This window comes from Zea mays, chromosome 3 (genome assembly GCF_902167145.1).
Source record: "Zea mays cultivar B73 chromosome 3, Zm-B73-REFERENCE-NAM-5.0, whole genome shotgun sequence".
In the NCBI taxonomy this organism is placed as follows: Eukaryota; Viridiplantae; Streptophyta; class Magnoliopsida; order Poales; family Poaceae; genus Zea; species Zea mays.
Window position 1 is genome coordinate 107,216,086 of NC_050098.1, and position 22,162 is coordinate 107,238,247.

General features: G+C 45.3%; 1 protein-coding gene across 1 annotated transcript; it reads left to right on the plus strand.

The window, feature by feature from the left end:
* Positions 1 to 11,243: 11,243 nt before the first annotated feature.
* LOC100281858 (uncharacterized) lies at positions 11,244 to 12,624 on the plus strand. The gene has a single exon (NM_001154778.2). It carries the CDS (start codon positions 11,481 to 11,483, stop codon positions 12,420 to 12,422), a length of 942 nt encoding a protein of 313 aa, NP_001148250.2. The 5' UTR covers positions 11,244 to 11,480; the 3' UTR covers positions 12,423 to 12,624.
* Positions 12,625 to 22,162: the final 9,538 nt, after the last annotated feature.

Genomic DNA, 22,162 nt, shown 5'->3' on the forward strand with positions numbered 1-22,162 from the left:
TTTTTATTGGCTGAGTGTGAACCTTTTACACCTGTATAATCTATACACTTGGGCAAACTAGTTAGTCCAAAGATTTGTGTTGGGCAATTCAACCACCAAAATTATTTAGGAACTAGGTGTAAGCCTAATTCCCTTTCAATCTCCCCCTTTTTGGTGATTGATGCCAACACAAACCAAAGCAAATATAGAAGTGCATAATTGAACTAGTTTGCATAATGTAAGTGTAAAGGTTGCTTGGAATTGAGCCAATATAACTACTTACAAGATATGCATGGAATGTTTCTTTCTTATATAACATTTTGGACCACGCTTGCACCACATGTTTTGTTTTTGCAAACTCTTTTGTAAATCCTTTTCAAAGTTCTTTTGCAAATAGTCAAAGGTAAATGAATAAGATTTTGCAAAGCATTTTCAATGATTTTGAAATTTTCTCCCCCTGTTTCAAATGCTTTTCCTTTGACTAAACAAAAACTCCCCCTAAATGAGATGCTCCTCTTATTGTTCAAGAGGGTTTTGATATACCATTTTTGAAATACTACTTTCTCCCCCTTTTGAACACAATAGGATACCAATTGATAAATACATTTGGAAAGTACTAAGTTTTTTTTTTGAAATTGGTGGTGGTTCGGTCCTTTTGCTTTGGGCTCATACTTTCTCCCCCTTTGGCATGAATCGCCAAAAACGGAATCATTAGAGCCCTTAAAGTACTATCTTCCCCTTTGGTCATAAGTAAATGAGTTAAGATTATACCAAAGACGAAGTCCGGTCCTTTTGCTTTGGGCTTTTACTCTCTCCCCCAAAGACAAGGTCCGTTTATTGGAGCGATGGCGAAGGATGAGTTACGGAGTGGAAGCCTTTGTCTTTCGCCGAAGACTCCAATTCCCTTTCAATATACCTATGACTTGGTTTGAAATAGACTTGAAAACACATTAGTCATAGCATATATGATCAAAAGTGTAAATGAGCTATGTGTGCAATCTTAGCAAAAGAAGTTGCGAGAATCAAGAATATTGAGCTCATGCCTAAGTTTGGTAAAGGTTTGTTCATCAAGAGGCTTGGTAAAGATATCGGCTAATTGATCTTTAGTGTTAACGTAAGAAATCTCAATATCCCCCTTTTGTAGGTGATCTCTAAGAAAATGATACCGAATGGCTATATGCTTAGTGCGGCTATGCTCGACGGGATTGTCGGCCATTTTGATTGCACTCTCATTATCACATAGCAAAGGGACTTTGGTTAATTTGTAACCGTAGTCCCGCAGGGTTTGCCTCATCCAAAGCAATTGCGCGCAACAATGACCTGCGGCAATGTACTCGGCTTCGGCGGTGGAAAGAGCGACCGAATTTTGCTTCTTTGAAGCCCATGACACCAAGGATCTTCCCAAGAACTGGCAAGTCCCCGATGTGCTCTTCCTATTAATCTTACACCCCGCCCAATCGGCATCCGAATAACCAATCAAATCAAAAGTGGATCCCCGAGGGTACCAAAGCCCAAACTTAGGAGTATAAGCCAAGTATCTCAAGATTCGTTTTACAGCCGTAAGGTGGGATTCCTTAGGGTCGGATTGGAATCTTGCACACATGCATACGGAAAGCATAATGTCCGGTCGAGAGGCACATAAATAGAGTAAGGAACCTATCATCGACCGGTATACCTTTTGATCCACGGACTTACCTCCCGTGTCGAGGTCGAGATTCCCATTAGTTCCCATGGGTGTCTTGATGGGTTTGACATCCTTCATCCCAAACTTAGCAAGAATGTCTTGAGTGTACTTCGTTTGGCTAATGAAGGTGCCTTCTTGGAGTTGCTTCACTTGAAATCCTAAGAAATACTTCAACTCCCCCATCATAGACATCTCGAATTTCTGTGTCATGATCCTACTAAATTCCTCACAAGTAGATTCGTTAGTAGACCCAAATATGATATCATCAACATAAATTTGGCATACAAATAAATCATTGTCAAGAGTTTTAGTGAATAGAGTAGGATCGGCTTTTCCGACTTTGAAGCCATTTGCAATAAGGAAATCTCTAAGGCATTCATACCATGCTCTTGGGGCTTGCTTGAGCCCATAAAGCGCCTTAGAGAGCCTATAAACATGGTTAGGATACTCACTGTCTTCAAAGCCGGGAGGTTGCTCAACATAGACCTCTTCCTTGATTGGTCCATTGAGGAAAGCACTTTTCACGTCCATTTGATAAAGCTTAAAGCCATGGTAAGTAGCATAGGCCAATAATATGCGAATTGACTCATGCCTAGCTACGGGTGCATAGGTTTCACCGAAATCCAAACCTTCGACTTGTGAGTATCCTTTGGCCACGAGTCGAGCTTTGTTCCTTGTCACCACACCATGCTCGTCTTGCTTGTTGCGGAAGACCCATTTGGTTCCCCCTTATGAATGTCGCCGAGGATGGTGTCGACGGGGTGATCTCGTTGTATTGCTTGGTGGACTCTTGGGTGTGGCGGCCTTGGTTCTTCCTCATCCTCCTTTTCTTGATTATTTTCATCTCCCCCTTGATCATTGCCATTATCTTGAGGTGGCTCATCTTCTTGATTTTGCCCTTCATCAACTTGAGCCTCATCCTCATTTTGAGTTGGTGGAGATGCTTGCATGGAGGAGGATGGTTGGTCTTGTGCATTTGGAGGCTCTTCGGATTCCTTAGGACACACATCCCCAATGGACATGTTCCTTAGCGCGATGCATGGAGCCTCTTCATTACCTATCTCATCAAGATCAACTTGCTCTACTTGAGAGCCGTTAGTTTCATCAAACACAACATCACATGAGACTTCAACTAGTCCAGTGGACTTGTTAAAGACCCTATATGCCCTTGTGTTTGAGTCATAACCAAGTAAAAAACCTTCTACAGTTTTAGGAGCAAATTTAGATTTTCTACCTCTTTTAACAAGAATAAAGCATTTGCTACCAAAAACTCTAAAGTATGAAATGTTGGGCTTTTTACCGATTAGGAGTTCATAGGATGTCTTCTTGAGGATTCGGTGAAGATATAACCGGTTGATGGCGTAGCAGGCGGTGTTGAACGCTTCGGCCCAAAACCGGTCCGGTGTCTTGTACTCATCAAGCATGGTTCTTGCCATGTCCAATAGAGTTCGATTCTTCCTCTCGACTACACCATTTTGTTGTGGCGTGTAGGGAGAGGAGAACTCATGCTTGATGCCCTCCTCCTCAAGGAAGCCTTCGATTTGAGAGTTCTTGAACTCCGTCCCGTTGTCGCTTCTTATTTTCTTGATCCTTAAGCCGAACTCATTTTGAGCCCGTCTCAAGAATCCCTTTAAGGTCTCTTGGGTTTGAGATTTTTCCTGTAAAAAGAATACCCAAGTGAAGCGAGAATAATCATCCACTATTACAAGACAATACTTACTCCCGCCGATGCTTATGTAAGCAATCGGGCCGAATAGATCCATGTGGAGAAGCTCAAGCGGCCTGTCGGTCGTCATAATGTTCTTGTGTGGATGATGGACTCCAACTTGCTTTCCCGCCTGGCATGCGCTACAAACCCTGTCTTTCTCAAAATGAACATTTGTTAATCCTAAAATGTGTTCTCCCTTTAGAAGCTTGTGAAGATTCTTCATCCCAACATGGGCTAGTCGGCGGTGTCAAAGCCAACCCATGTTAGTCTTAGCGATTAAGCATGTGTCGAGTTCAGCTCTATCAAAATCTACTAAGTATAGCTGACCCTCTAACACACCCTTAAATGCTATTGAATCATCACTTCTTCTAAAGACAGTGACACCTATATCAGTAAAAAGACAGTTGTAGCCCATTTGACATAATTGGGAAACGGAAAGCAAATTGTAATCTAAAGAATCTACAAGAAAAACATTGGAAATAGAATGGTCAGAAGATATAGCAATTTTACCAAGACCTTTGACCAAACCTTGATTTCCATCCCCGAATGTGATAGCTCGTTGGGGATCTTGGTTTTTCTCGTAGGAGGAGAACATCCTTTTCTCCCCAGTCATGTGGTTTGTGCACCCGCTGTCGAGTATCCAACTTGAGCCCCCGGATGCATAAACCTACAAAACAATTTTAGTTCTTGACTTTAGGTACCCAAATGGTTTTGGGTCCTTTGGCATTAGACACAAGAACTTTGGGTACCCAAACACAAGTCCTTGACCCCTTGTGCTTGCCCCCAACATATTTGGCAACTACTTTGCCGGATTTGTTAGTCAACACATAAGAAGCATCAAAAGTTTTAAATGAAATAGCATGATCATTTGATGCATTAGAAATTTTCTTCTTAGGCAACTTAGCACGAGTTGATTGCCTAGAACTAGATGTCTCACCCTTATACATAAAAGCATGATTAGGGCCAGAGTGAGACTTCCTAGAATGAATTTTCCTAATTTTGTCCTCGGGATAACCGACAGGGTATAAAATGTAACCCTCGTTATCCTGAGGCATGGGAGCCTTGCCCTTAACAAAATTTGACAATCTTTTAGGAGGGGCACTAAGTTTGACATTGTCTCCCCTTTGGTAGCCAATGCCATCCTTAATGCCAGGGCGTCTCCCATTATAAAGCATTCTACGAGCAAATTTAAATTTCTCATTCTCTAGATTGTGCTCGGCAATTTTAGCATCTAGTTTTGCTATATGATCATTTTGTTGTTTAATTAAAGCCATATGATCATGAATAGCATCAATATCAACATTTCTACATCTAGTACAAATAGATACATGCTCAACAATAGATGTAGAGGGTTTGCAAGATTTTAATTCAACAACCTTAGCATGTAACATATCATTCTTAGTTCTAAGGTCGGAAATAATAGAATTGCAAACATCAAAATCTTTAGCCTTAGCAATTAAATTTTCATTCTCTAATCTAAGGCTAGCAAGAGAAATGTTTAATTCTTCAATCCTAGCAAGCAAATCATCATTATTATCTTTAGGATTGGAAGTTGAAACAATGCAAACATGAGAATCAACCTTAGCATTTAAACTAGCATTCTCATTCCTAAGGTTGTTAATCATCTCACGGCAAGTGCTTAGCTCACTAGATAATTTTTCACATTTTTCTACTTCTAGAGCATAAGCCTTTTTAACCTTAACATGTCTCTTGTTTTCTTTAATTAGACAATCCTCTTGGGAGTCCAAAAGGTCATCCTTTTCATGAATAGCACTAACCAATTCATTTAATTTTTCTTTTTGCTCCATGTTAAGATTGGCAAAGAGAACACGCAAATTATCCTCCTCATCACTATTATTATCATCACTAGAAGACTCATATTTAGTGGAGGAGTTAGATTTAACCTTCTTCTGTTTGCCGTCCTTTGCCATGAGGCACTTGTGGCCGACGTTGGGGAAGAGGAGTCCCTTGGTGACGGCGATGTTGGCGGCGTCCTCGTCGTCGGAGGAGTCGCTTGAGCTTTCGTCGGAGTCCCACTCCCGACAAACATGGGCATCACCGCCCTTCTTCTTGTAGTACCTCTTCTTCTCCTTTCGCCTCCCCTTCTTGTCGTCACCTCGGTCACTGTCACTAGATATAGGACATTTAGCAATAAAATGACCGGGCTTACCACACTTGTAGCAAACCTTCTTGGAGCGGGATTTGTAATCCTTCCCCCTCCTTTGCTTGAGGATTTGGCGGAAGCTCTTGATAACGAGCGCCATTTCCTCATTGTCGAGCTTGGAGGCGTCTATTGGTTGTCTACTCGGTGTAGACTCCTCCTTCTTCTCCTCCGTTGCCTTGAATGCAACGGGTTGAGCTTCGGATGTGGTGGCATCATCAAGCTCGTTGATCTTCCTTGAGCCTTCGATCATGCACTCAAAACTTACAAAATTCCCGATAACCTCCTCGGGGGTCATTTTAGTATATCTAGGATTACCACGGATTAATTGAACTTGAGTAGGGTTAAGGAAAATAAGAGATCTTAGAATAACCTTAACCATCTCGTGGTCATCCCATTTTACGCTCCCGAGGTTGCGCACTTGATTCACCAAGGTCTTGAGCCGGTTGTACATGTGTTGTGGCTCCTCCCCTTTGCGAAGCCGAAACCGACCGAGCTCCCCCTCAATCGTTTCCCGCTTGGTGATCTTGGTGAGCTCGTCTCCCTCGTGCGCGGTTTTGAGCACATCCCAAATCTCCTTGGCGCTCTTCAACCCTTGTACTTTGTTATACTCCTCTCTACTTAGAGAGGCGAGGAGTATTGTTGTTGCTTGAGAGTTGAAGTGCTCGATTTGGGCCACCTCATCCTCATCATAGTTCTCATCCCCTACGGACGGTACCTGTGCACCAAACTCAACAACATCCCATATGCTTTTGTGGAGCGAGGTTAGATGAAATCGCATTAAATCGCTCCACCTAGCGTAATCTTCACCATCAAAAGTTGGTGGTTTGCCTAATGGGACGGAAAGTAAAGGTGTATGTTTGGAAATGCGAGGGTAGCGTAGGGGGATCTTACTATACTTCTTGCGCTCTTGGCGCTTAGAAGTGACGGACGGTGCATCGGAGTCGGAGGTAGACGTTGATGAAGTGTCGGTCTCGTAGTAGACCACCTTCCTCATCCTCTTGTGCTTGTCGCCTTTCCGATGCGGCTTGTGGGAAGAAGATTTTTCCCTCTTCTCTTTGTGGTGAGAAGAGGAAGACTTTTTCTCCTTCCGTTTGGAGGAGTCCTTCTTCTTCTCCTTCCTCTTGGTGCGGGACTCTTCCGATGAAGTGCTCCCGTGGCTTGTAGTGGGCTTTTCGCCGGTCTCCATCTCCTTCTTGGCGTGATCTCCCGACATCACTTCGAGCGGTTAGGCTCTAATGAAGCACCGGGCTCTGATACCAATTGATAGTCGCCTAGAGGGGGGGGTGAATAGGGCGAAACTGAAATTTACAAATATAAACACAACTACAAGCCGGGTTAGCGTTAGAAATATAAATGAGTCCGCGAGAGAGGGCGCAAAACAAATCGCAAGCAAATAATGGAGTGAGACACACGGATTTGTTTTACCGAGGTTCGGTTCTTGCAAACCTACTCCCCGTTGAGGAGGCCACAAAGGCCGGGTCTCTTTCAACCCTTCCCTCTCTCAAATGGTCCCTCAGACCGAGTGAGCTTCTCTTCTCAAATCACTTGGGAATCAAACTTCCCGCAAGGGCCACCACACAATTGGTGCCTCTTGCCTCAATTACAATGTGAGTGTTTGATCACAAGAAAGAATCAAGAAAGAAGAAAGCAATCCAAGCGCAAGAGCTCGAAAGAACACAAGCAAATCACTCTCTCTAGTCACTAGGGTTTCGTGTGTGGAATTGGAGAGGATTTGATCTCTTTGGTGTGTCTAGAATTGAATGCTAGAGCTCTTGTAGTAGTTGGGAAGTGGAAAACTTGGATGCAATGAATGGTGGGGTGGTTGGGGTATTTATAGCCCCAACCACCAAAAGTGGCCGTTGGGAGGCTGTCTGCTCGATGGCGCACCGGACAGTCCGGTGCGCACCGGACAGTCCGGTGCCCCCTGCCACGTCATCACTGCCGTTGGATTCTGACCGTTGGAGCTTCTGACTTGTGGGCCCGCCTGGGTGTCCGGTGCACACCGGACAGGTACTGTTTGCTGTCCGGTGTGCCAGCATGGGCGATTCTGACTCCTGCGCGCGCTGCGCGCGCATTTATTGCTCTGCAGGTAGCCGTTGGCGCGGAGTGAGCCGTTGCTCCGGAGTCGCACCGGACAGTCCGGTGCACACCGGACAGTCCAGTGAATTATAGTGGACTAGCCGTTGGAGTTTCCCGAAGCTGGCGAGTTCCTGAGGCCGACCTCCCTTGGCGCACCGGACAATGTCCGGTGTACACCGGACAGTCCGGTGAATTATAGCCGAGTCGCCCCTGGAAATTCCCGAAGGTGGCGAGTTTGAGTCTGAGTCCCCCTGGTGCACCGGACATGTCCGGTGGCACACCGGACAGTCCGGTGCGCCAGACCAGGGGTGCCTTCGGTTGCCCCTTTGCTCCTTTGTTGAATCCAAAACTTGGTCTTTTTATTGGCTGAGTGTGAACCTTTTACACCTGTATAATCTATACACTTGGGCAAACTAGTTAGTCCAAAGATTTGTGTTGGGCAATTCAACCACCAAAATTATTTAGGAACTAGGTGTAAGCCTAATTCCCTTTCACTTTTACCATTTTTACCAGAAAACTTAGAAAACTCTGGTATCCTTGCCCCTTGTGGATATGGGACAGTGTCAAATCGGTGATCATATGGCTTTTGATATGACTGCCCCACTCTAGCTACACTAACTCCGAGCCTACCTTGAAATAGTTTAGCCATCTCTTCCCTAATTTTCTCCATTGCGCCGGTGGCAGACCACCAGACCCTGTGCTGTAGGGCTCATTTGGTCGGGCATTGCTATGCCGACCTTCTTGCCGCGACCGATCGATAATGTTGATTGGCCTTTGATCGTATGGTGCACTGTGGTTTAAATACGTAGGGGACATAACATACTTCTGCTGTGGTGTGTAATAATTTGGTGCATAGCGTGCAACAATATGCTTTATGTACACATATCCGGTCTGTCCGGTGGTAAATCTGAATTGTCCGGTTGTGTTCGCTATTATTGGGGCGCCACGTGGTGGTTCTGGTGCGGCCCCGGACTGTCCGACAGGGAAAGCCGGACGGCCTGCGTAAGGGCTGCACGGTTCGCCCGTGTCCAGGGGCGCCGATCTGCCAAGCAGGGACGGCGGTGGTGGAATTTGCCCTGGATATGAGTTCATCGGCATTACCATATAATGGCTGAGGCTGCGAATCCCCATTTGTTGCCGATGTATTAGACATAGATATCCTATTATTAGTTTTATATGATGGAAAACTAGAAGCAACATATTTCTCCAACGCACGTGTTAATTTTCTAATTGATTATTCTAACCATCTAATATGTTGTTTCATTTGATCCTGCTGTTGATCTACATAATATTTAATAGATTGGATGTCGTCGGGTTTACTTACGTTGGGGACTTGAAGCGAAGATAGAATAGATGCGACATCGGTCTCTCCATGTTTGACAACCTTTTAGTGGCGATCCACCGTGTATTATGACAAGAATTTCTCTTTCGCTTGACGTATGTAGTCTTCGTAGTGTTGTTGCCCCTCGACCGTTAGACTTTCAACAGCCGGCTTCAGGAAATTGTTCGGGGAAATATCGGTGTGATCTTTAGAACCGGCCATTTGAGGGCCTGATTTTTATTAGATCTAGACACTTGTCCCCGGCGGAGTCGCCAAAAAATGTGTTGGCGTCGATTCGGGCGCCAAACACTGAAAAGGACAGCCTGACGGTGCTCTCTGTGGATGCGCGGATGGTCCACGGCACAGGGACGGACGGTCCGCGACCTGGCACAAGAGCGACTCCTTCTTTGCGTACATTCGGATGGTTCACACCAGGGGCTCGAACCCGCGATGGCGCAGATGATCTTCTTCTTCGAGCAGACCTAGATCTCGCCTCCCGAGAGGGACCCGTTGAGGAGGAGAGATCCTAGGGTGTGTCTTGGCATCGTCAGGCCACCCAAAACGCCTCTAGTCGACGTAGAGCCGAAGAGAGGTGAAGATTTGAGGTAGAGGTAGACTAAACTAGAGCTAAACTAGAACTACTCTTAATGCATAAGGTAAAAACGATAAGTAGACTTGATTTGATCGATTGTGGGGATTCAATCGGCTGTAGCACTTTATCTATATAAAGGGAAAGTCTGGACCCGTTACAAGTCGTTTTCTGAGTTAATCCCATATAGTTAACAAATCCTGCAAAAAACTAGAAATCCTAACTGATTCTGCGCACATACGGACCGTCTACGCCACCACCGCCCGCGGACCTTCTGGCCGGCTGGACCGTCCGCTCCCAAAAGTGGGCTCAATAGAGTATATGTAAATTGTAGAGTCGATGAAGAAGGCATGGCAAGTAGCAAAGAAAACTTGTGTGGGCTAATTAATTGCTCCTCTTTTTCTTTCTTTCTAGACGCAGAGAAATCTAATCCAACGATGGCTGACTGACGCACCACATCGATCTGCAATGAAAGTCAGGTAAGGAATGAAGGGTGGCCAGCAGGTGTAGATACATGTCCATGTCGTCTGTTTGCCTTTGCCTCCTCCAATCATCCATTTTTTCTGTGCTTTATTTTCTGCTAGCTCTTCTGGAGGATGGATCATGGATCAAACACAAGTCAACATTCAGACCAGACAGAATGTGGGTGCGTTTTCAATTAATTTGGGTTGGCAACAAATTGTATGCGGACTTGTGTCCGTCTAGAACGTTTGGCTTTCTTCAGTCGCTGTGGATGGAAAAGGGAGACGCGCGCCAGGTCAGTTGCGTCGGTGGAGATAAAACTAGACGCATGTATTAATAAATCGGCAAGCATTGGGAGTTTTAGTTTTTTTTACAGGGTTGTGAAACCGATCGTGGGCGGCGAGATTATTACATTAGTTAGATTTTTTTAGAGACAGAAAAAAAAAACCAATGCAGGTAACAGTAACAGGTGATGCCGCCGTCGGCCACATCTTTGTGCTGGTTTTGGTAGACAACTGCACATGTAAATGGAGGGATCTCTATAAGAGATCATTTTGCTATTCAAATAAAAAGAGCATCCCTTCTCCATGGATCATCTCTATTTCCCTATCTCCAAACCAGTTCTAAACAACGAGTCTCATTCTCATCTAAGTGTAGTAATGGATTATGATTCAAATGGATTTTTATAATTTGTTAGGATCCTAAGTTAATTTTAGGTAAAGAAAAAATAGAAATTAAGTTTGATCTTCATCTGATCCTTAAATTCGATAGCGTAAATTTTAGAGCTCATCGTGAACCCTAACTAAGTCTCACATCACCACCTACGGAGGATTGGATCGGAATAATAAACTACTGGTCTCCTTAAACAACGAGTACTGCAGTATTGGCAGCTGCATCCTGCAGCCGTCGCCTTGGAGCTGGAGCTTATAAATACTCCTGTCTCTGCAAGAAGATCCCATGGTGATCCCATTCCCATCCGTGTGTGTGTGTTTTTTTTTTCAATTTATCAAATTAGTTACGCGGACGCAAAAAACAAAAGAACAACAATAAACAACATGCGAACCGTGTTTTCTTGCCTAAGATTAGGTGGCATGTGTACGTATATTTATCTTAGACGCATTTTAGTATTCCTCAACTGAAAGCAGAAACAAAAAGTCAAGAAGGGGAAAAAAATCTCAGGAAATCACATTCACATGTTAAATATAGAAATCACATTCACATGCTGAATAAAAAAAAAGGCAGAGAGGAGAGGAGGAGGAGGCTTTGTCATGTTGACCGACCGGAGGAGAGGAGGGAGGGAGGTCATGGGGGAGGAGGACGGTCCCGCCGGCCAAAGCTGAAAGGTTCTCTGCTTCATTCCTTGATGAAGCTGAACCAAGGCAGGCCAAAGAAAGAAAGGGAACCTCCTTCAATGGCGGTCTGCTATATATATCCTGGTCTCTCCTCCCCAAATCCGTTTCCATCCTCGTCCGCACCCTCCTCCTCCACGCCACGATGAGCATGCTCCTCCAGCCGCAGCCGTACCAACAACAACAACCACCGTCGCCCTCCTCTCATTCCCATCCCGCCAGTATGGCCGCGGCCGCCGCCTACTGGCTCGCGGAGCACCCGGCCATCGTGGGGTTCCGGTGGAGCCCGACGCACCTGTGGTTCTCCACCTGGGCGTTCCTCCTGGGGTCGCTGGCCGCCTACGTGGCGCTCTGCCTGGCCCTGGACGTGGCGCTGGCCCTGGCCGCGCAGCGCCTGCGCCGGCGCCTTGCGGTTCCGCTGGGCCCCGTGCCCGCGGCGCACGCGCTGCTGATGGCCGGCGCGTCGTCCGCCATCTTCGCGGGGACGCTGCTGTCGGCGGTGGCGGAGATACGGGACACGCGGTGGTCGTGGCGGGGCCGCAGCCGCAGCACCCCGCTGCGGTGGCTCCTGTGCTTCCCGCCCGGGACGCGCTCCTCGGGCCGCGTCTTCTTCTGGTCCTACGCCTACTACCTGTCCCGCTACCTCCACGCGGCGCGGGGCGTGCTGGCGGTGCTGCGCAGGCGGCGGAGCGCCGCGCCGCGGGTGTTCGCGCACGCCGCCTCCGTGGCCATGGCGTTCCTGTGGCTCGAGTTCTCGCAGTCGTTCCAGGTGCTGGCCATCCTCGCGTCCACGCTCACGCACGCCGTCGCGCTCGGCTACAGGTTCTGGGTCGGCGCGGGGCTCCCCGCCAGGGGCGCCGCCCACGTCGCGCTCGCCTGCCAGCTGGGCCTCCTCGGCTGCAACCTCGCCTGCCACGTCGGCGTCGTGTGGATGCACTTCGGCGCCGTCGGCGGCGGGTGCAGCGGCATCGGCGCATGGGTCTTCAACACGCTGCTCAACGCCGCCCTGCTCTGGGTCTTCTTTCATTGCTACGGCAAGCGCGGCGTCGACGAAGGCAGCGGCGCCGCCAGCACAAAGGACCTATGAATTGGATTGGATGATCAGCTATTCGGCTGCTGCTGCTGTAATATTTTTGTAAATAGGCCTGGACCGCCCGGCGGACGGAAACAAGAACAAGGCGAAGGATCGATTCAATCCCTGCTGCTTCTTTAGTTACTGCTAGTCCGTCCCGTTCTTTCTTGTGTTCATTCCACCATGATGATTCTAATAAATTAACACTGAAGAAGAAGAAGAAGAAGAAATTGGTGGGTAGGTTGCGTCGCGTACCGTCTGACGTTATGAGCTGAAGCTGAAATGGCACTTACTCAGAGCCAGGTTCTAAAACGCCAAAAATGGCGCTGTCACATTGCCTGCCTGCCTGATGTTGAGTAGTGACACGATGCTCTGATGATCATCAGATCAGCCATCCAAGGAGCCTGCCATGAAAACCTGCTGCTGTGTGCTTCTGGCCAGCAGCAGGATGACAGTCAGAGAGAGGTGCTACGCTACACATCGCTATTCCTGTGCTCGTCCTGCCACCTCCCAAGCCTGGCGACCGCGTGTCCCTTCGGCCTTCTCCCCATCGGTCTCTTCCTCCAAACTCAGATGGCAACAGATGGGGTGTAAGGCTATCCGCAACCGTTACCCCTAAATTTTTCCCCCTATATCACTTTTTCCCCCTATTTTCTCCCCTATTTTTTCATCTCCCGCAGCGGTTCCCCCTAAATACTCCCCCTATACCCCACTACCACTATAAAATATCATTTTCTATACCAACTATCAATTTTTATCTACTAACAATTACTCGTGGACTCACAACACAGTGTTTAGGGTGATGAACAGTGACACGCTATATCTGAGGGGAGAGAGAAGGGGACCGACACGTAGGGGGCGCTGTAGGGGGCACCGCTGCGGCCATAGGGTGCCCCCTACGCGCCGCATGCAAGGGGAGGGAGATCGCTAGGGTGTACCGCTGCGCACAGCCTAACGAAAAATCACCCGCAAAGCAAACTCAATTCGTCTGCCTTTCGTTATTTGCCATCGAGACATCTCCTTCCCGGATGTTTGTTGCACTCAGCTGTCAGCACTCAGGAGAGGATGTTTGTTGCACTCAGCTGTCAGCACTCACGAGACTACGCCAACAGTTCAGACGCCTTCGGCTGTTGTCGCGCACATAGGAGTGCAGAAGGCCAAAGAGGACGGCTAGAGGCCCAATAGCCGGGTGATGGGCCTAGAACGGGTGCATTGGAATTGTATCTCGCTGAGCCCAGGAGTTTTCTATGTGTTTTTGCTGTATCTGAATTTGAAGATAACAAGGAAGAAAATACTTAGAAAATACTTATCTACTACTCCCTCCGTTCATAAATATATGACACTGTTGAATTTAAAAAAAAACTTTAACCACTCGTATTATTCAAAAATAATAATGAGTTATCATTTATTTTGTTGTGATTTGTTTTATCACTTAAAGTAGTCTGTGCTTGACTTAAATTTTACATTTTTAATAAATATTTTAAATAAGACGAGTGGTCAAAGTTTTCAAAAAAGTCAATGATATCATATATTTGTGAACGGAAGTAGTACCATCTTCTTCCCCAAGCTTCTCTTCTACGTGATCCCCCATCCCTCTGCACCTGATGCTAACTGTCACACCCGGTTTTGGAAGTTAAACCGAATGCGAACCATGTACGTGCTAGGATCAGAACCCACGTACACAGCGATTACATAAATGACTCATCATAGCACAATGCTTCGAATAACGATAAAGAGTAAGTAATAATACGACAGACTAGAGTCATTTACATAATATGAATCAAAGTACACAGAATCGAAACGTAGCCAACGTAAATTAACCCACCACAGGCAGCTGACTGGGGGAGGTCGCTAGCCTAATCCTCGAACTCGTCGAAGTCCTGGAACTCCTGGAGATCCGCCTCGACGCCTTCTTCTTTACCTGAGCATAGATTGCACCAAGGCAACCTAGTGTTTTGTGAAAGCAAGGGTGAGTACACATCAACGTACTCAACAAATGTCCCGTTTGGCTAAGGTGGACTAGCTTTATGTGGAGTTAAGCTCAAGAAGTTGCTTTTAGTTGGTCAGGTATTTATTATTAGTGGAAGCCATGTTTTATCATATAACCAACCCATGAACCATTTCCTCATCGAGGAAACATCATTATCATCATCGAGCCAAAACCATAAATAGAGTCATAGCATCTCGAACCATCTGTATCTCTAATAAAAGAGGATCCCAAGGCCGCTCATAACCGTGAGCACGACTGATATATCAGTTTCATTTCATCTGCAGAGGTCGCACACTTTACCCACGAGTCGTGATTCCCTTTCTGCCCGGAGAGAGTTATTCTCCATTGACCACTACCCAGGTGGCCTGGCAGGGTACCACTACGTAGCCTTTACAAAGATTCCCTTGGTGCATAGCTGCTCCTTAGGTTTCGCCAGTCATACAAACGCAATACACCTCCCCAAGGTGGGTGACTAACAAAACCAAATCGAATGAACCTCTGCACCCCCCTTGGCAGAGTGAGCACCACGCCCCTGCCCCCATTGACGACCCTCCGGCAAAGCCAACTATACCCCCAGGTTCATCTAATTAATCAGCTAAGGGTGTCCCATTCCATCCTCATGGCTGTACAGTTATCCCGGGTGGTCACTCCACGAACAGGTCTTTACGGAGAGGTACTCAGGAAAATGGCCTGAGTCCCCTAGAGTTTCACAATATCATTATCGTGATAACATCATCGTATCATAAATAATCACATCATGTTCATTGATTAAAGTAAAGCAATAGCATAAAGTTAACCATAGTAACCCAAAAGGTAATCAAGGACATGGTAAATAGAAAGCTAGTCAATCCTTAGGTTGATCATGGTATGCGGGGCAGTGAATTATAAAGTAAATAGGACATAATAGGTCAGAGGACACTTGCCTTCACCAAACAGATGCTCAGGGTCTTCAATCTCGTAGAACTCGAAGAACTTGATCACTTGGTCGCCAACGCTTGATCGTCGCTTCCTCGAAGCTCGAAAACGGATCGCAATCTAATCGCAACGCAAAGCGAAGGCAAACATGCACAAGCAAACAAACATATATATGCATAAGAACATTACACCATTCAAAGAGAAACATAATAAAACATGCAATACAAAATAGAGCGCGCTACTATGGTCACGCGACGAACAGAAATGCGACAGTCGGAGCTACGGTCGAGAAGTTATCGTGTCTACACTAAACGAGTATTAATCATAACATTTAGTTTGACCTGATTATATTTATCGATATTTATTTAAAATGAAACTAGAGCTATCACACAATTTTAATTAGCTGACCACACTAACAATTCTTAGTTAAATAAGCAATTTAAATAACATCAGCGACTCTAATCGGGACGATTTAGCGGAGCGAGACGAAATACACAACACGTGAAACAGCACGACCGCACGCGACCTAGCGCACGCACCACGCGCGGCACGCGCAGATAATGTGACGACGGCGAACCCAACACGACTGCGTGCAAACGACGAGCGAACACGCACGACATAGCACGCTGACGACACACGAAACAGCGTGCGCGACAGGCAAGAAAAACTAAATAGGGGACGCGTTTATACTAAACAAATATTAGTAATTAAAAAGCAATTAAGTTAATATTGGTCATGTTAATATTTATTATAAAAGCGCGGTTGAACACTACATATTTAAACTAATTGAAATATTAGTCTAATAAATATTAGTCAAGCAAATCTTAAGTTAATTATCTAACATATATGACTCGACGAATTAACATCATTAACATGAGTGTTTATAAGCGGCAAACTATTTATTATCACGCGCAGACGCCGTGCGACACACTTGATCGTAACACGACGACACACGCACACGACGTGTGACGACACACAACGTTGTACGAAACAGTGCGCGGTCGGCACGCGAAACGACAGGCACGACAGCGCGCGAACAGCACAATGACGTGCAAACGATGCAACGTGCGAACAACAACAAACAAATAATTAGTTAAAAGTATTTAAGCTGATATGGATCAAGTTAATTAACATTTATTTATAAAAGCGTGAGTTAAAACTATAAAACAGTTTTAATTAGAAGGTCATTTTAATAAGTATAGAATGAATAGCTAATTAAATAATATAGGCTTGTGACATGATAAAATACATTACTAATACGAAATCGAAGCGACTGAACAATTAATTTAGAACGAACACGATATGCCGCAATGCTAATCGATATCGTGTCTACACTAACCAAACATAAATGAAAATGCTTCGAATTGACACAACTACCTTAATAGCTATTGACGAAGCATATAATTAAAATTACCAGTTCGTTTTTAGTTGAATTATTATTTTAATAGCCGACCACTAAACAACTAATTACGAATTAATTATTCAACATGCACAAAGTGGCGAAACGATTTTACTAAAACACGCAACTAGCGATTTGCGCGAAAGACGACACGCGCAAAACAGCGCGCGACACGCACGAGTCAACGCGACTACGCGAACGACGTCGTGCGCGAATAATATACACGATACGCGAGAATCACTAACTACATGTCGTGCTTATACTAAATACCAAATAGATATTAAATACAACATTACGGTTTGTGAATAGCGCGCGGACCACATAAGCGCACGAATACAAGCATTTGAGTGAATGTCGACGATGCGTGTGCCAACATGTGACTTACGCGGATGGGCTAGGGAGCGACGCAGACACACGTCCGACAACGGCGTGCCGCAAGCACGACACGACAACACGCGCAGGGGTGGGAACTCGTCATGCTGGGGCTACGCAAGATGCGCGTGAGGCTGCGCCGAGGGTGCGCGCGAGCGAGTCGCGGGCAAGCCGCGGGCACGCCGGCCATGAGCAAGCCAAGACGATGCTGCGCAGGCAGTGAGCAACGCCGGCCACGCGTCGCGGGCATACGTAGCCACGCCGGGCTCGCGTGCATGTAATACCCAACTTGTAATTTGTGGAGGATAACAAAAAGGAGAAATGATATTCCTTTGTATATAGGTGTGTTATCCATATTTATCATTTCATGAGAACATCACATGAAAACAAATAAATAAATAACAAAAGACACCCAAAAATAAATTATGCATCATGCTGAGATTATTTTTATTATGAGTGCATTATTTGTGACAATATAAAATAATGTCAAAAAGAAAAATATTAGTACCAAAATTGGAAGTAAGATTTAAATTGGAATTTTGGAATTAGAGAAGAGCACTAGTACCACAAAATAAATACCAAAATAAATAAATGGATAAAAGTTCTTTATACCATGTTTAAGATGTATATTTTATGAGGAAATAAAGGTACTAGGGAGTTTGAATTTGAAATTGAAATTTGAAATAGGAAAAAGGAAAGAAAAGGAAATATAAAAGAAAAAAATAAAAGGAAATATTACCTGGGCTTCGGTATTCAATCTGGCCCATTTATCCTTTAACACCCGCATGGCCCATTAACTTGTGCGCTGTTTTGTGTGAGTTGCACCGACCTGTGGGCCACCTCGGTCATCCGCTCACGCGCCTGCACCATGGTTCATTGACTGGTGGGCCCATTTGCCAGAACCCTCTCGCACGCGCGTGGAAGTCACTAACTAACTGGGTCGTTCCACCAGTGGGTGTCTCGTGTTCACGCACTGACCGGAGGGGCCCGTCTGTCAGTCGTCTTCCCCAACAGACCCCGTGGCGTGGCAAAATCGGATCGGCTGGCGACCCAGTACTCCGCGCCTGCCGCGCGGTGATCTCGCTGACCCGGCCAGCGGAGCCCGCGACCCAACCTCCAACTCCGCTGAGATTTTTGCAAGACCAGCGATATGGCCCGGCCGCTGCAAGTCCTCGCCCTCTCTGTACTCTCCCCACCTCCCTGTTATCCCACAAATCCGGGTGAGGGCCGACCTGACTGCCTTAGCACCGCCTTGGACTATAAAGTCGTGTCTCCCCGCGCACTCCTTGACCTATCAAGCCGTGACCGAGTGCTCCTGCGGCAAGTTTTCTCCCCCGCCACTGTGAGGAAGATCCGTGAGAGTATCGCTACAGCCATAATCCTTCTGCACCATCGATCCGAGCTTAAGAGGTTGCCGTGGGTGTTTGCCGAGCCTTGGGAATTCGGTCGGTGTGGCTCCGAGGCCTGGGTATCGCGTAGGGACCGTCCAATTGGTCGCCGGAGCTCGGCATCCGCCGCTTACCGTGGGCGGGGCTCTCTGCACTTCGATTCCAGGTAAGGAAACCCTAGACCATTCCGCCTTGATCTCTGTACCATGTAGCGCGTTTGAGCTTCTGAGTTGGGGCACTGGTACGCCGGTTGGCCGACTCCGGCGGAGCGCCGCCGTGGTGAGTCACGGCGCTGCGGGGGTCCTATGTCTAGAGGTTGGGGATGGACGCGTGCCATCGATCTGTTGATGGAGGGCGGAGATTAGATGGTAGCTTACCCATTCACGATATTAAATTAGGGCTGTAGGATGGGAATCGTGCGGGCGGCGGGGTATTCTGGTTCACTTTGAATCCAGAACGCTGGTTGCCGATCCAACGCTTGTGAACGCACCACCGTTTATAACTCACACCGATCTAATCTGGGCCGCTCACAGTTGATCAAACGGACGTAACCTGCCGATACCCTTTCTGCTAGGGAAATTTATCAAAGAGTCCGTGAACTTCCTAGGAACCAACCCGCCATTCCTCGCGTCTGTGCACTGTGTCTTAAGATCTTTGCGCAGAGGTCCCTGCCTTCTATATAAATTAAGGCGCAGTCCAGGAAATAAAGAAAATAAGGAAAAGTAATTTAGAAATTGATTTTGGGTTTAAAAATAATTGCAGAAACTCATTTAATTCATAGAAAATCCATATGATGTTCAAATTAGTCCATTCCAATTGCTATGATTTTGAAATATTATTGTTTATCAGTTGTACCACTGTTTTGACATGAAAGTCACATTAAAAATTTATAACCTATTTTATCCTATACAAAATACATAAAACCTTTAGAAATTCATAACTTAAAATCCATAACTCCAAATTGATTCATTCCAGTGGTATTAATTTTGTTTAAGTATTGTTTATCACCTAGTACTTTTATCTAACCATGAAACTTGATTTAAAATTATTAACATGAATTACTCTATTCTAGGTACGTAATAACTTCAGAAATTTATAACTTGATAATCGTAACTCCGATCTTAGCAGTTCTCGATCCCACGAGCTCGTAGCTTCACGTAGATCATTATTATTCAGTTTGTACTTTTGTTTGGTGTAATATTAATTTTGTCTATACCATGTCTGTTTGTATTGCTACGACTAGCAGCGAGGTTCGAGTCACTTGAAGAGCAAGTGGTACCTGCAATCTCAAGTGCCAGGCAAGTTGTGCCCTTGATCACTTTTGTTTACCCAATAATATTCTTTATTATCACTATTCAATGCATAAGTTTAATTTTGATGGGACTCAATAGGTCACCCTAGTTTGTTTATCCATTTTTACCTTGTTTACCCCTGAATCATATGGGTAGTTATGCTATTGCTTTACATGGTTTTGCGTTAATATTTCATTATATCCATGTTCCAGTTATTGTGTTATTCTATTTATGTTCATGTCAAGATCATTAATGTTAATTGGAACATGGAGCTTAACTTGAGAAACACGTGCCACCACAAGGGAGGAATGGGACCCCTTGGACAACTAATTAGGAAAGCTAGTGGAAGACTACCTTACCCGAAAGGGGCAAGGGCAGTAGGGGATTGCATGCAAGGAGGTTCTCGGGTTGATTTTGCTGCGATGGCTGTCAGACGGGGGATTCTTGCAAGTGCTCTTCCCATAAACAATAGCGGGTTTTCGGAAGCTAGTGGAACTTTGTAAAGGCCTCGTAGTGGATCCCTAGCCATTCACCTCGGTAATGTCCTTCTTGCATGAGCACACATCCCAAGCCTTGGCCGCAGGCATCACAATAAATATCAAATGCCTTCTGTAGATATGGCATAACCAACACTGGTGGCGACATCAATCTATTCTTTAATTGGTCAAAGCTATCTTGGCACTTCTTGTCCCACTTAAACTCTCTTTCCTTCTCCAGAAGTGAGGCGATAGACTTAGCAATCTTAGAAAAATCATTCAATAAATCTACGATAGTATCCTGCAAGTCCCAAGAAACTCTGAATCTCTGTAACTGTAGTGGGTATGCTCCACACCACTATTTCCTTGACTTTAGCAGGATCCACTGATATCACTCCATTAGAAATGATATGTCCAAGGAATGACACATCGTCAATCCAGAACTCGCATTTATTGTACTTGGCGTAGAGTTGATTATCTCGTAGCTTCTGTAGCACCAATCTCAGGTGTTCCTCATGATCACTTTCACTCTTACAATAGATAAGAATATCGTCGATGAACACCCCGACGAATCTGTCCAAATACTCCATAAACACCTTATTCATCAAATCCATAAAATAGGCTGGTGCATTAGTTAGTCCAAATGACATAACAGTCAACTCATATAAACTATATCGAGTCGAGAAATTCGTCTTGGGAATATCCGATGGCCTAATCTTCATTTGGTGATAACCCGATCGGAGATCAATCTTCGAGAATACCCTTGCGCCTCTCATCTGATTAAATAAATCCTTAATGCAGGGTAATGGACACTACTTGTTCTTCACAGTGACGTCGTTAAGAGACCTATAATCCACACACATCCCTTGCGATCCTTCTTTCTTCTGTACAATTAGAATCAGCGCTCCACAAGGTGAAGAATTCAGACAAATGTACCCAGCCTCTTGTAATTCCATCAATTGCTTCTTAAGTTCCTTTAGTTCTACGGACGTCATGTATGGACGTATAGAAATAGGGGCAGTCTCAGGTAAGAGATCAATGACAAACTCGACTTCCCTATCTGGTGGCATCCCTAATAACTCCTCCGGAAAGACATCCGGAAAATCTCTAACTACACGGATGTTGTTACCAACAAACTCCACATCTATGAAGAATGCCGCACGTCCGGTAGAGGTAGTTACTGCAATTTCAACTAGAAATCTTTCTCCTTTGGAACTGGTGAGTTCTACGATTCCCTTAACACAGTGTATAAACTGGCTTTGCCTTTCTTAACCATGACATACCCAGGATCAAGTCTATGCTGCCCTCTTCTAACAGTATAGGGGTAGCCCATCTGGATTAGAAACACAGGGTAAAAAAGAAAGAATTGTAGACAAGGCATGTAATTATGAAGCATGTTACCTTGGGGAATTTATTAGCTAAGTGTGTCACCTACTAAAGCTAATACATTACCTTATGGTGGTACATGCTAAGATGCCCGTCTATACTATTTCACTCAATCAAAAAAAGCAAATCAGGCATTGATCATCAGAACAATCAACCAACATTTTAAATATAGAAAATAGTTATAATTTTGTCTTAGGCCTCCTATCTCTTAAAAAGATCATAAGTGTAGGATTCCAAGGTGTGAAATCCATCATGTCTTGGAGTAGAAAAGATAAGAGTAATCAGAGTAGAACAGTAGAAGGTGAGACAGGATCAAGATAAGTATAGAGAGAATCAGAGTAAGGTAAGTATAGAATGAATCAGAATAAGGTAAGTAGGTAAGGGTTTTGTCCATTTCTATCTAGGTTTCGTCCTACAGTCAACATTTCCTCTGATACCACTTCTGTCACACCCGGATTTAAGGGACAAATCCAGGTGCATCTCATACATGCGCCAAGAAGACAACATATAATAACAGAGTGTGTAGAGATAAATGTC

What these genes read in the sequence shown, in the direction of transcription:
- LOC100281858 (NM_001154778.2), top strand. Translation starts at nt 11,481, where the DNA reads ATGAGCATGCTCCTCCAGCCGCAGCCGTACCAACAACAACAACCACCG.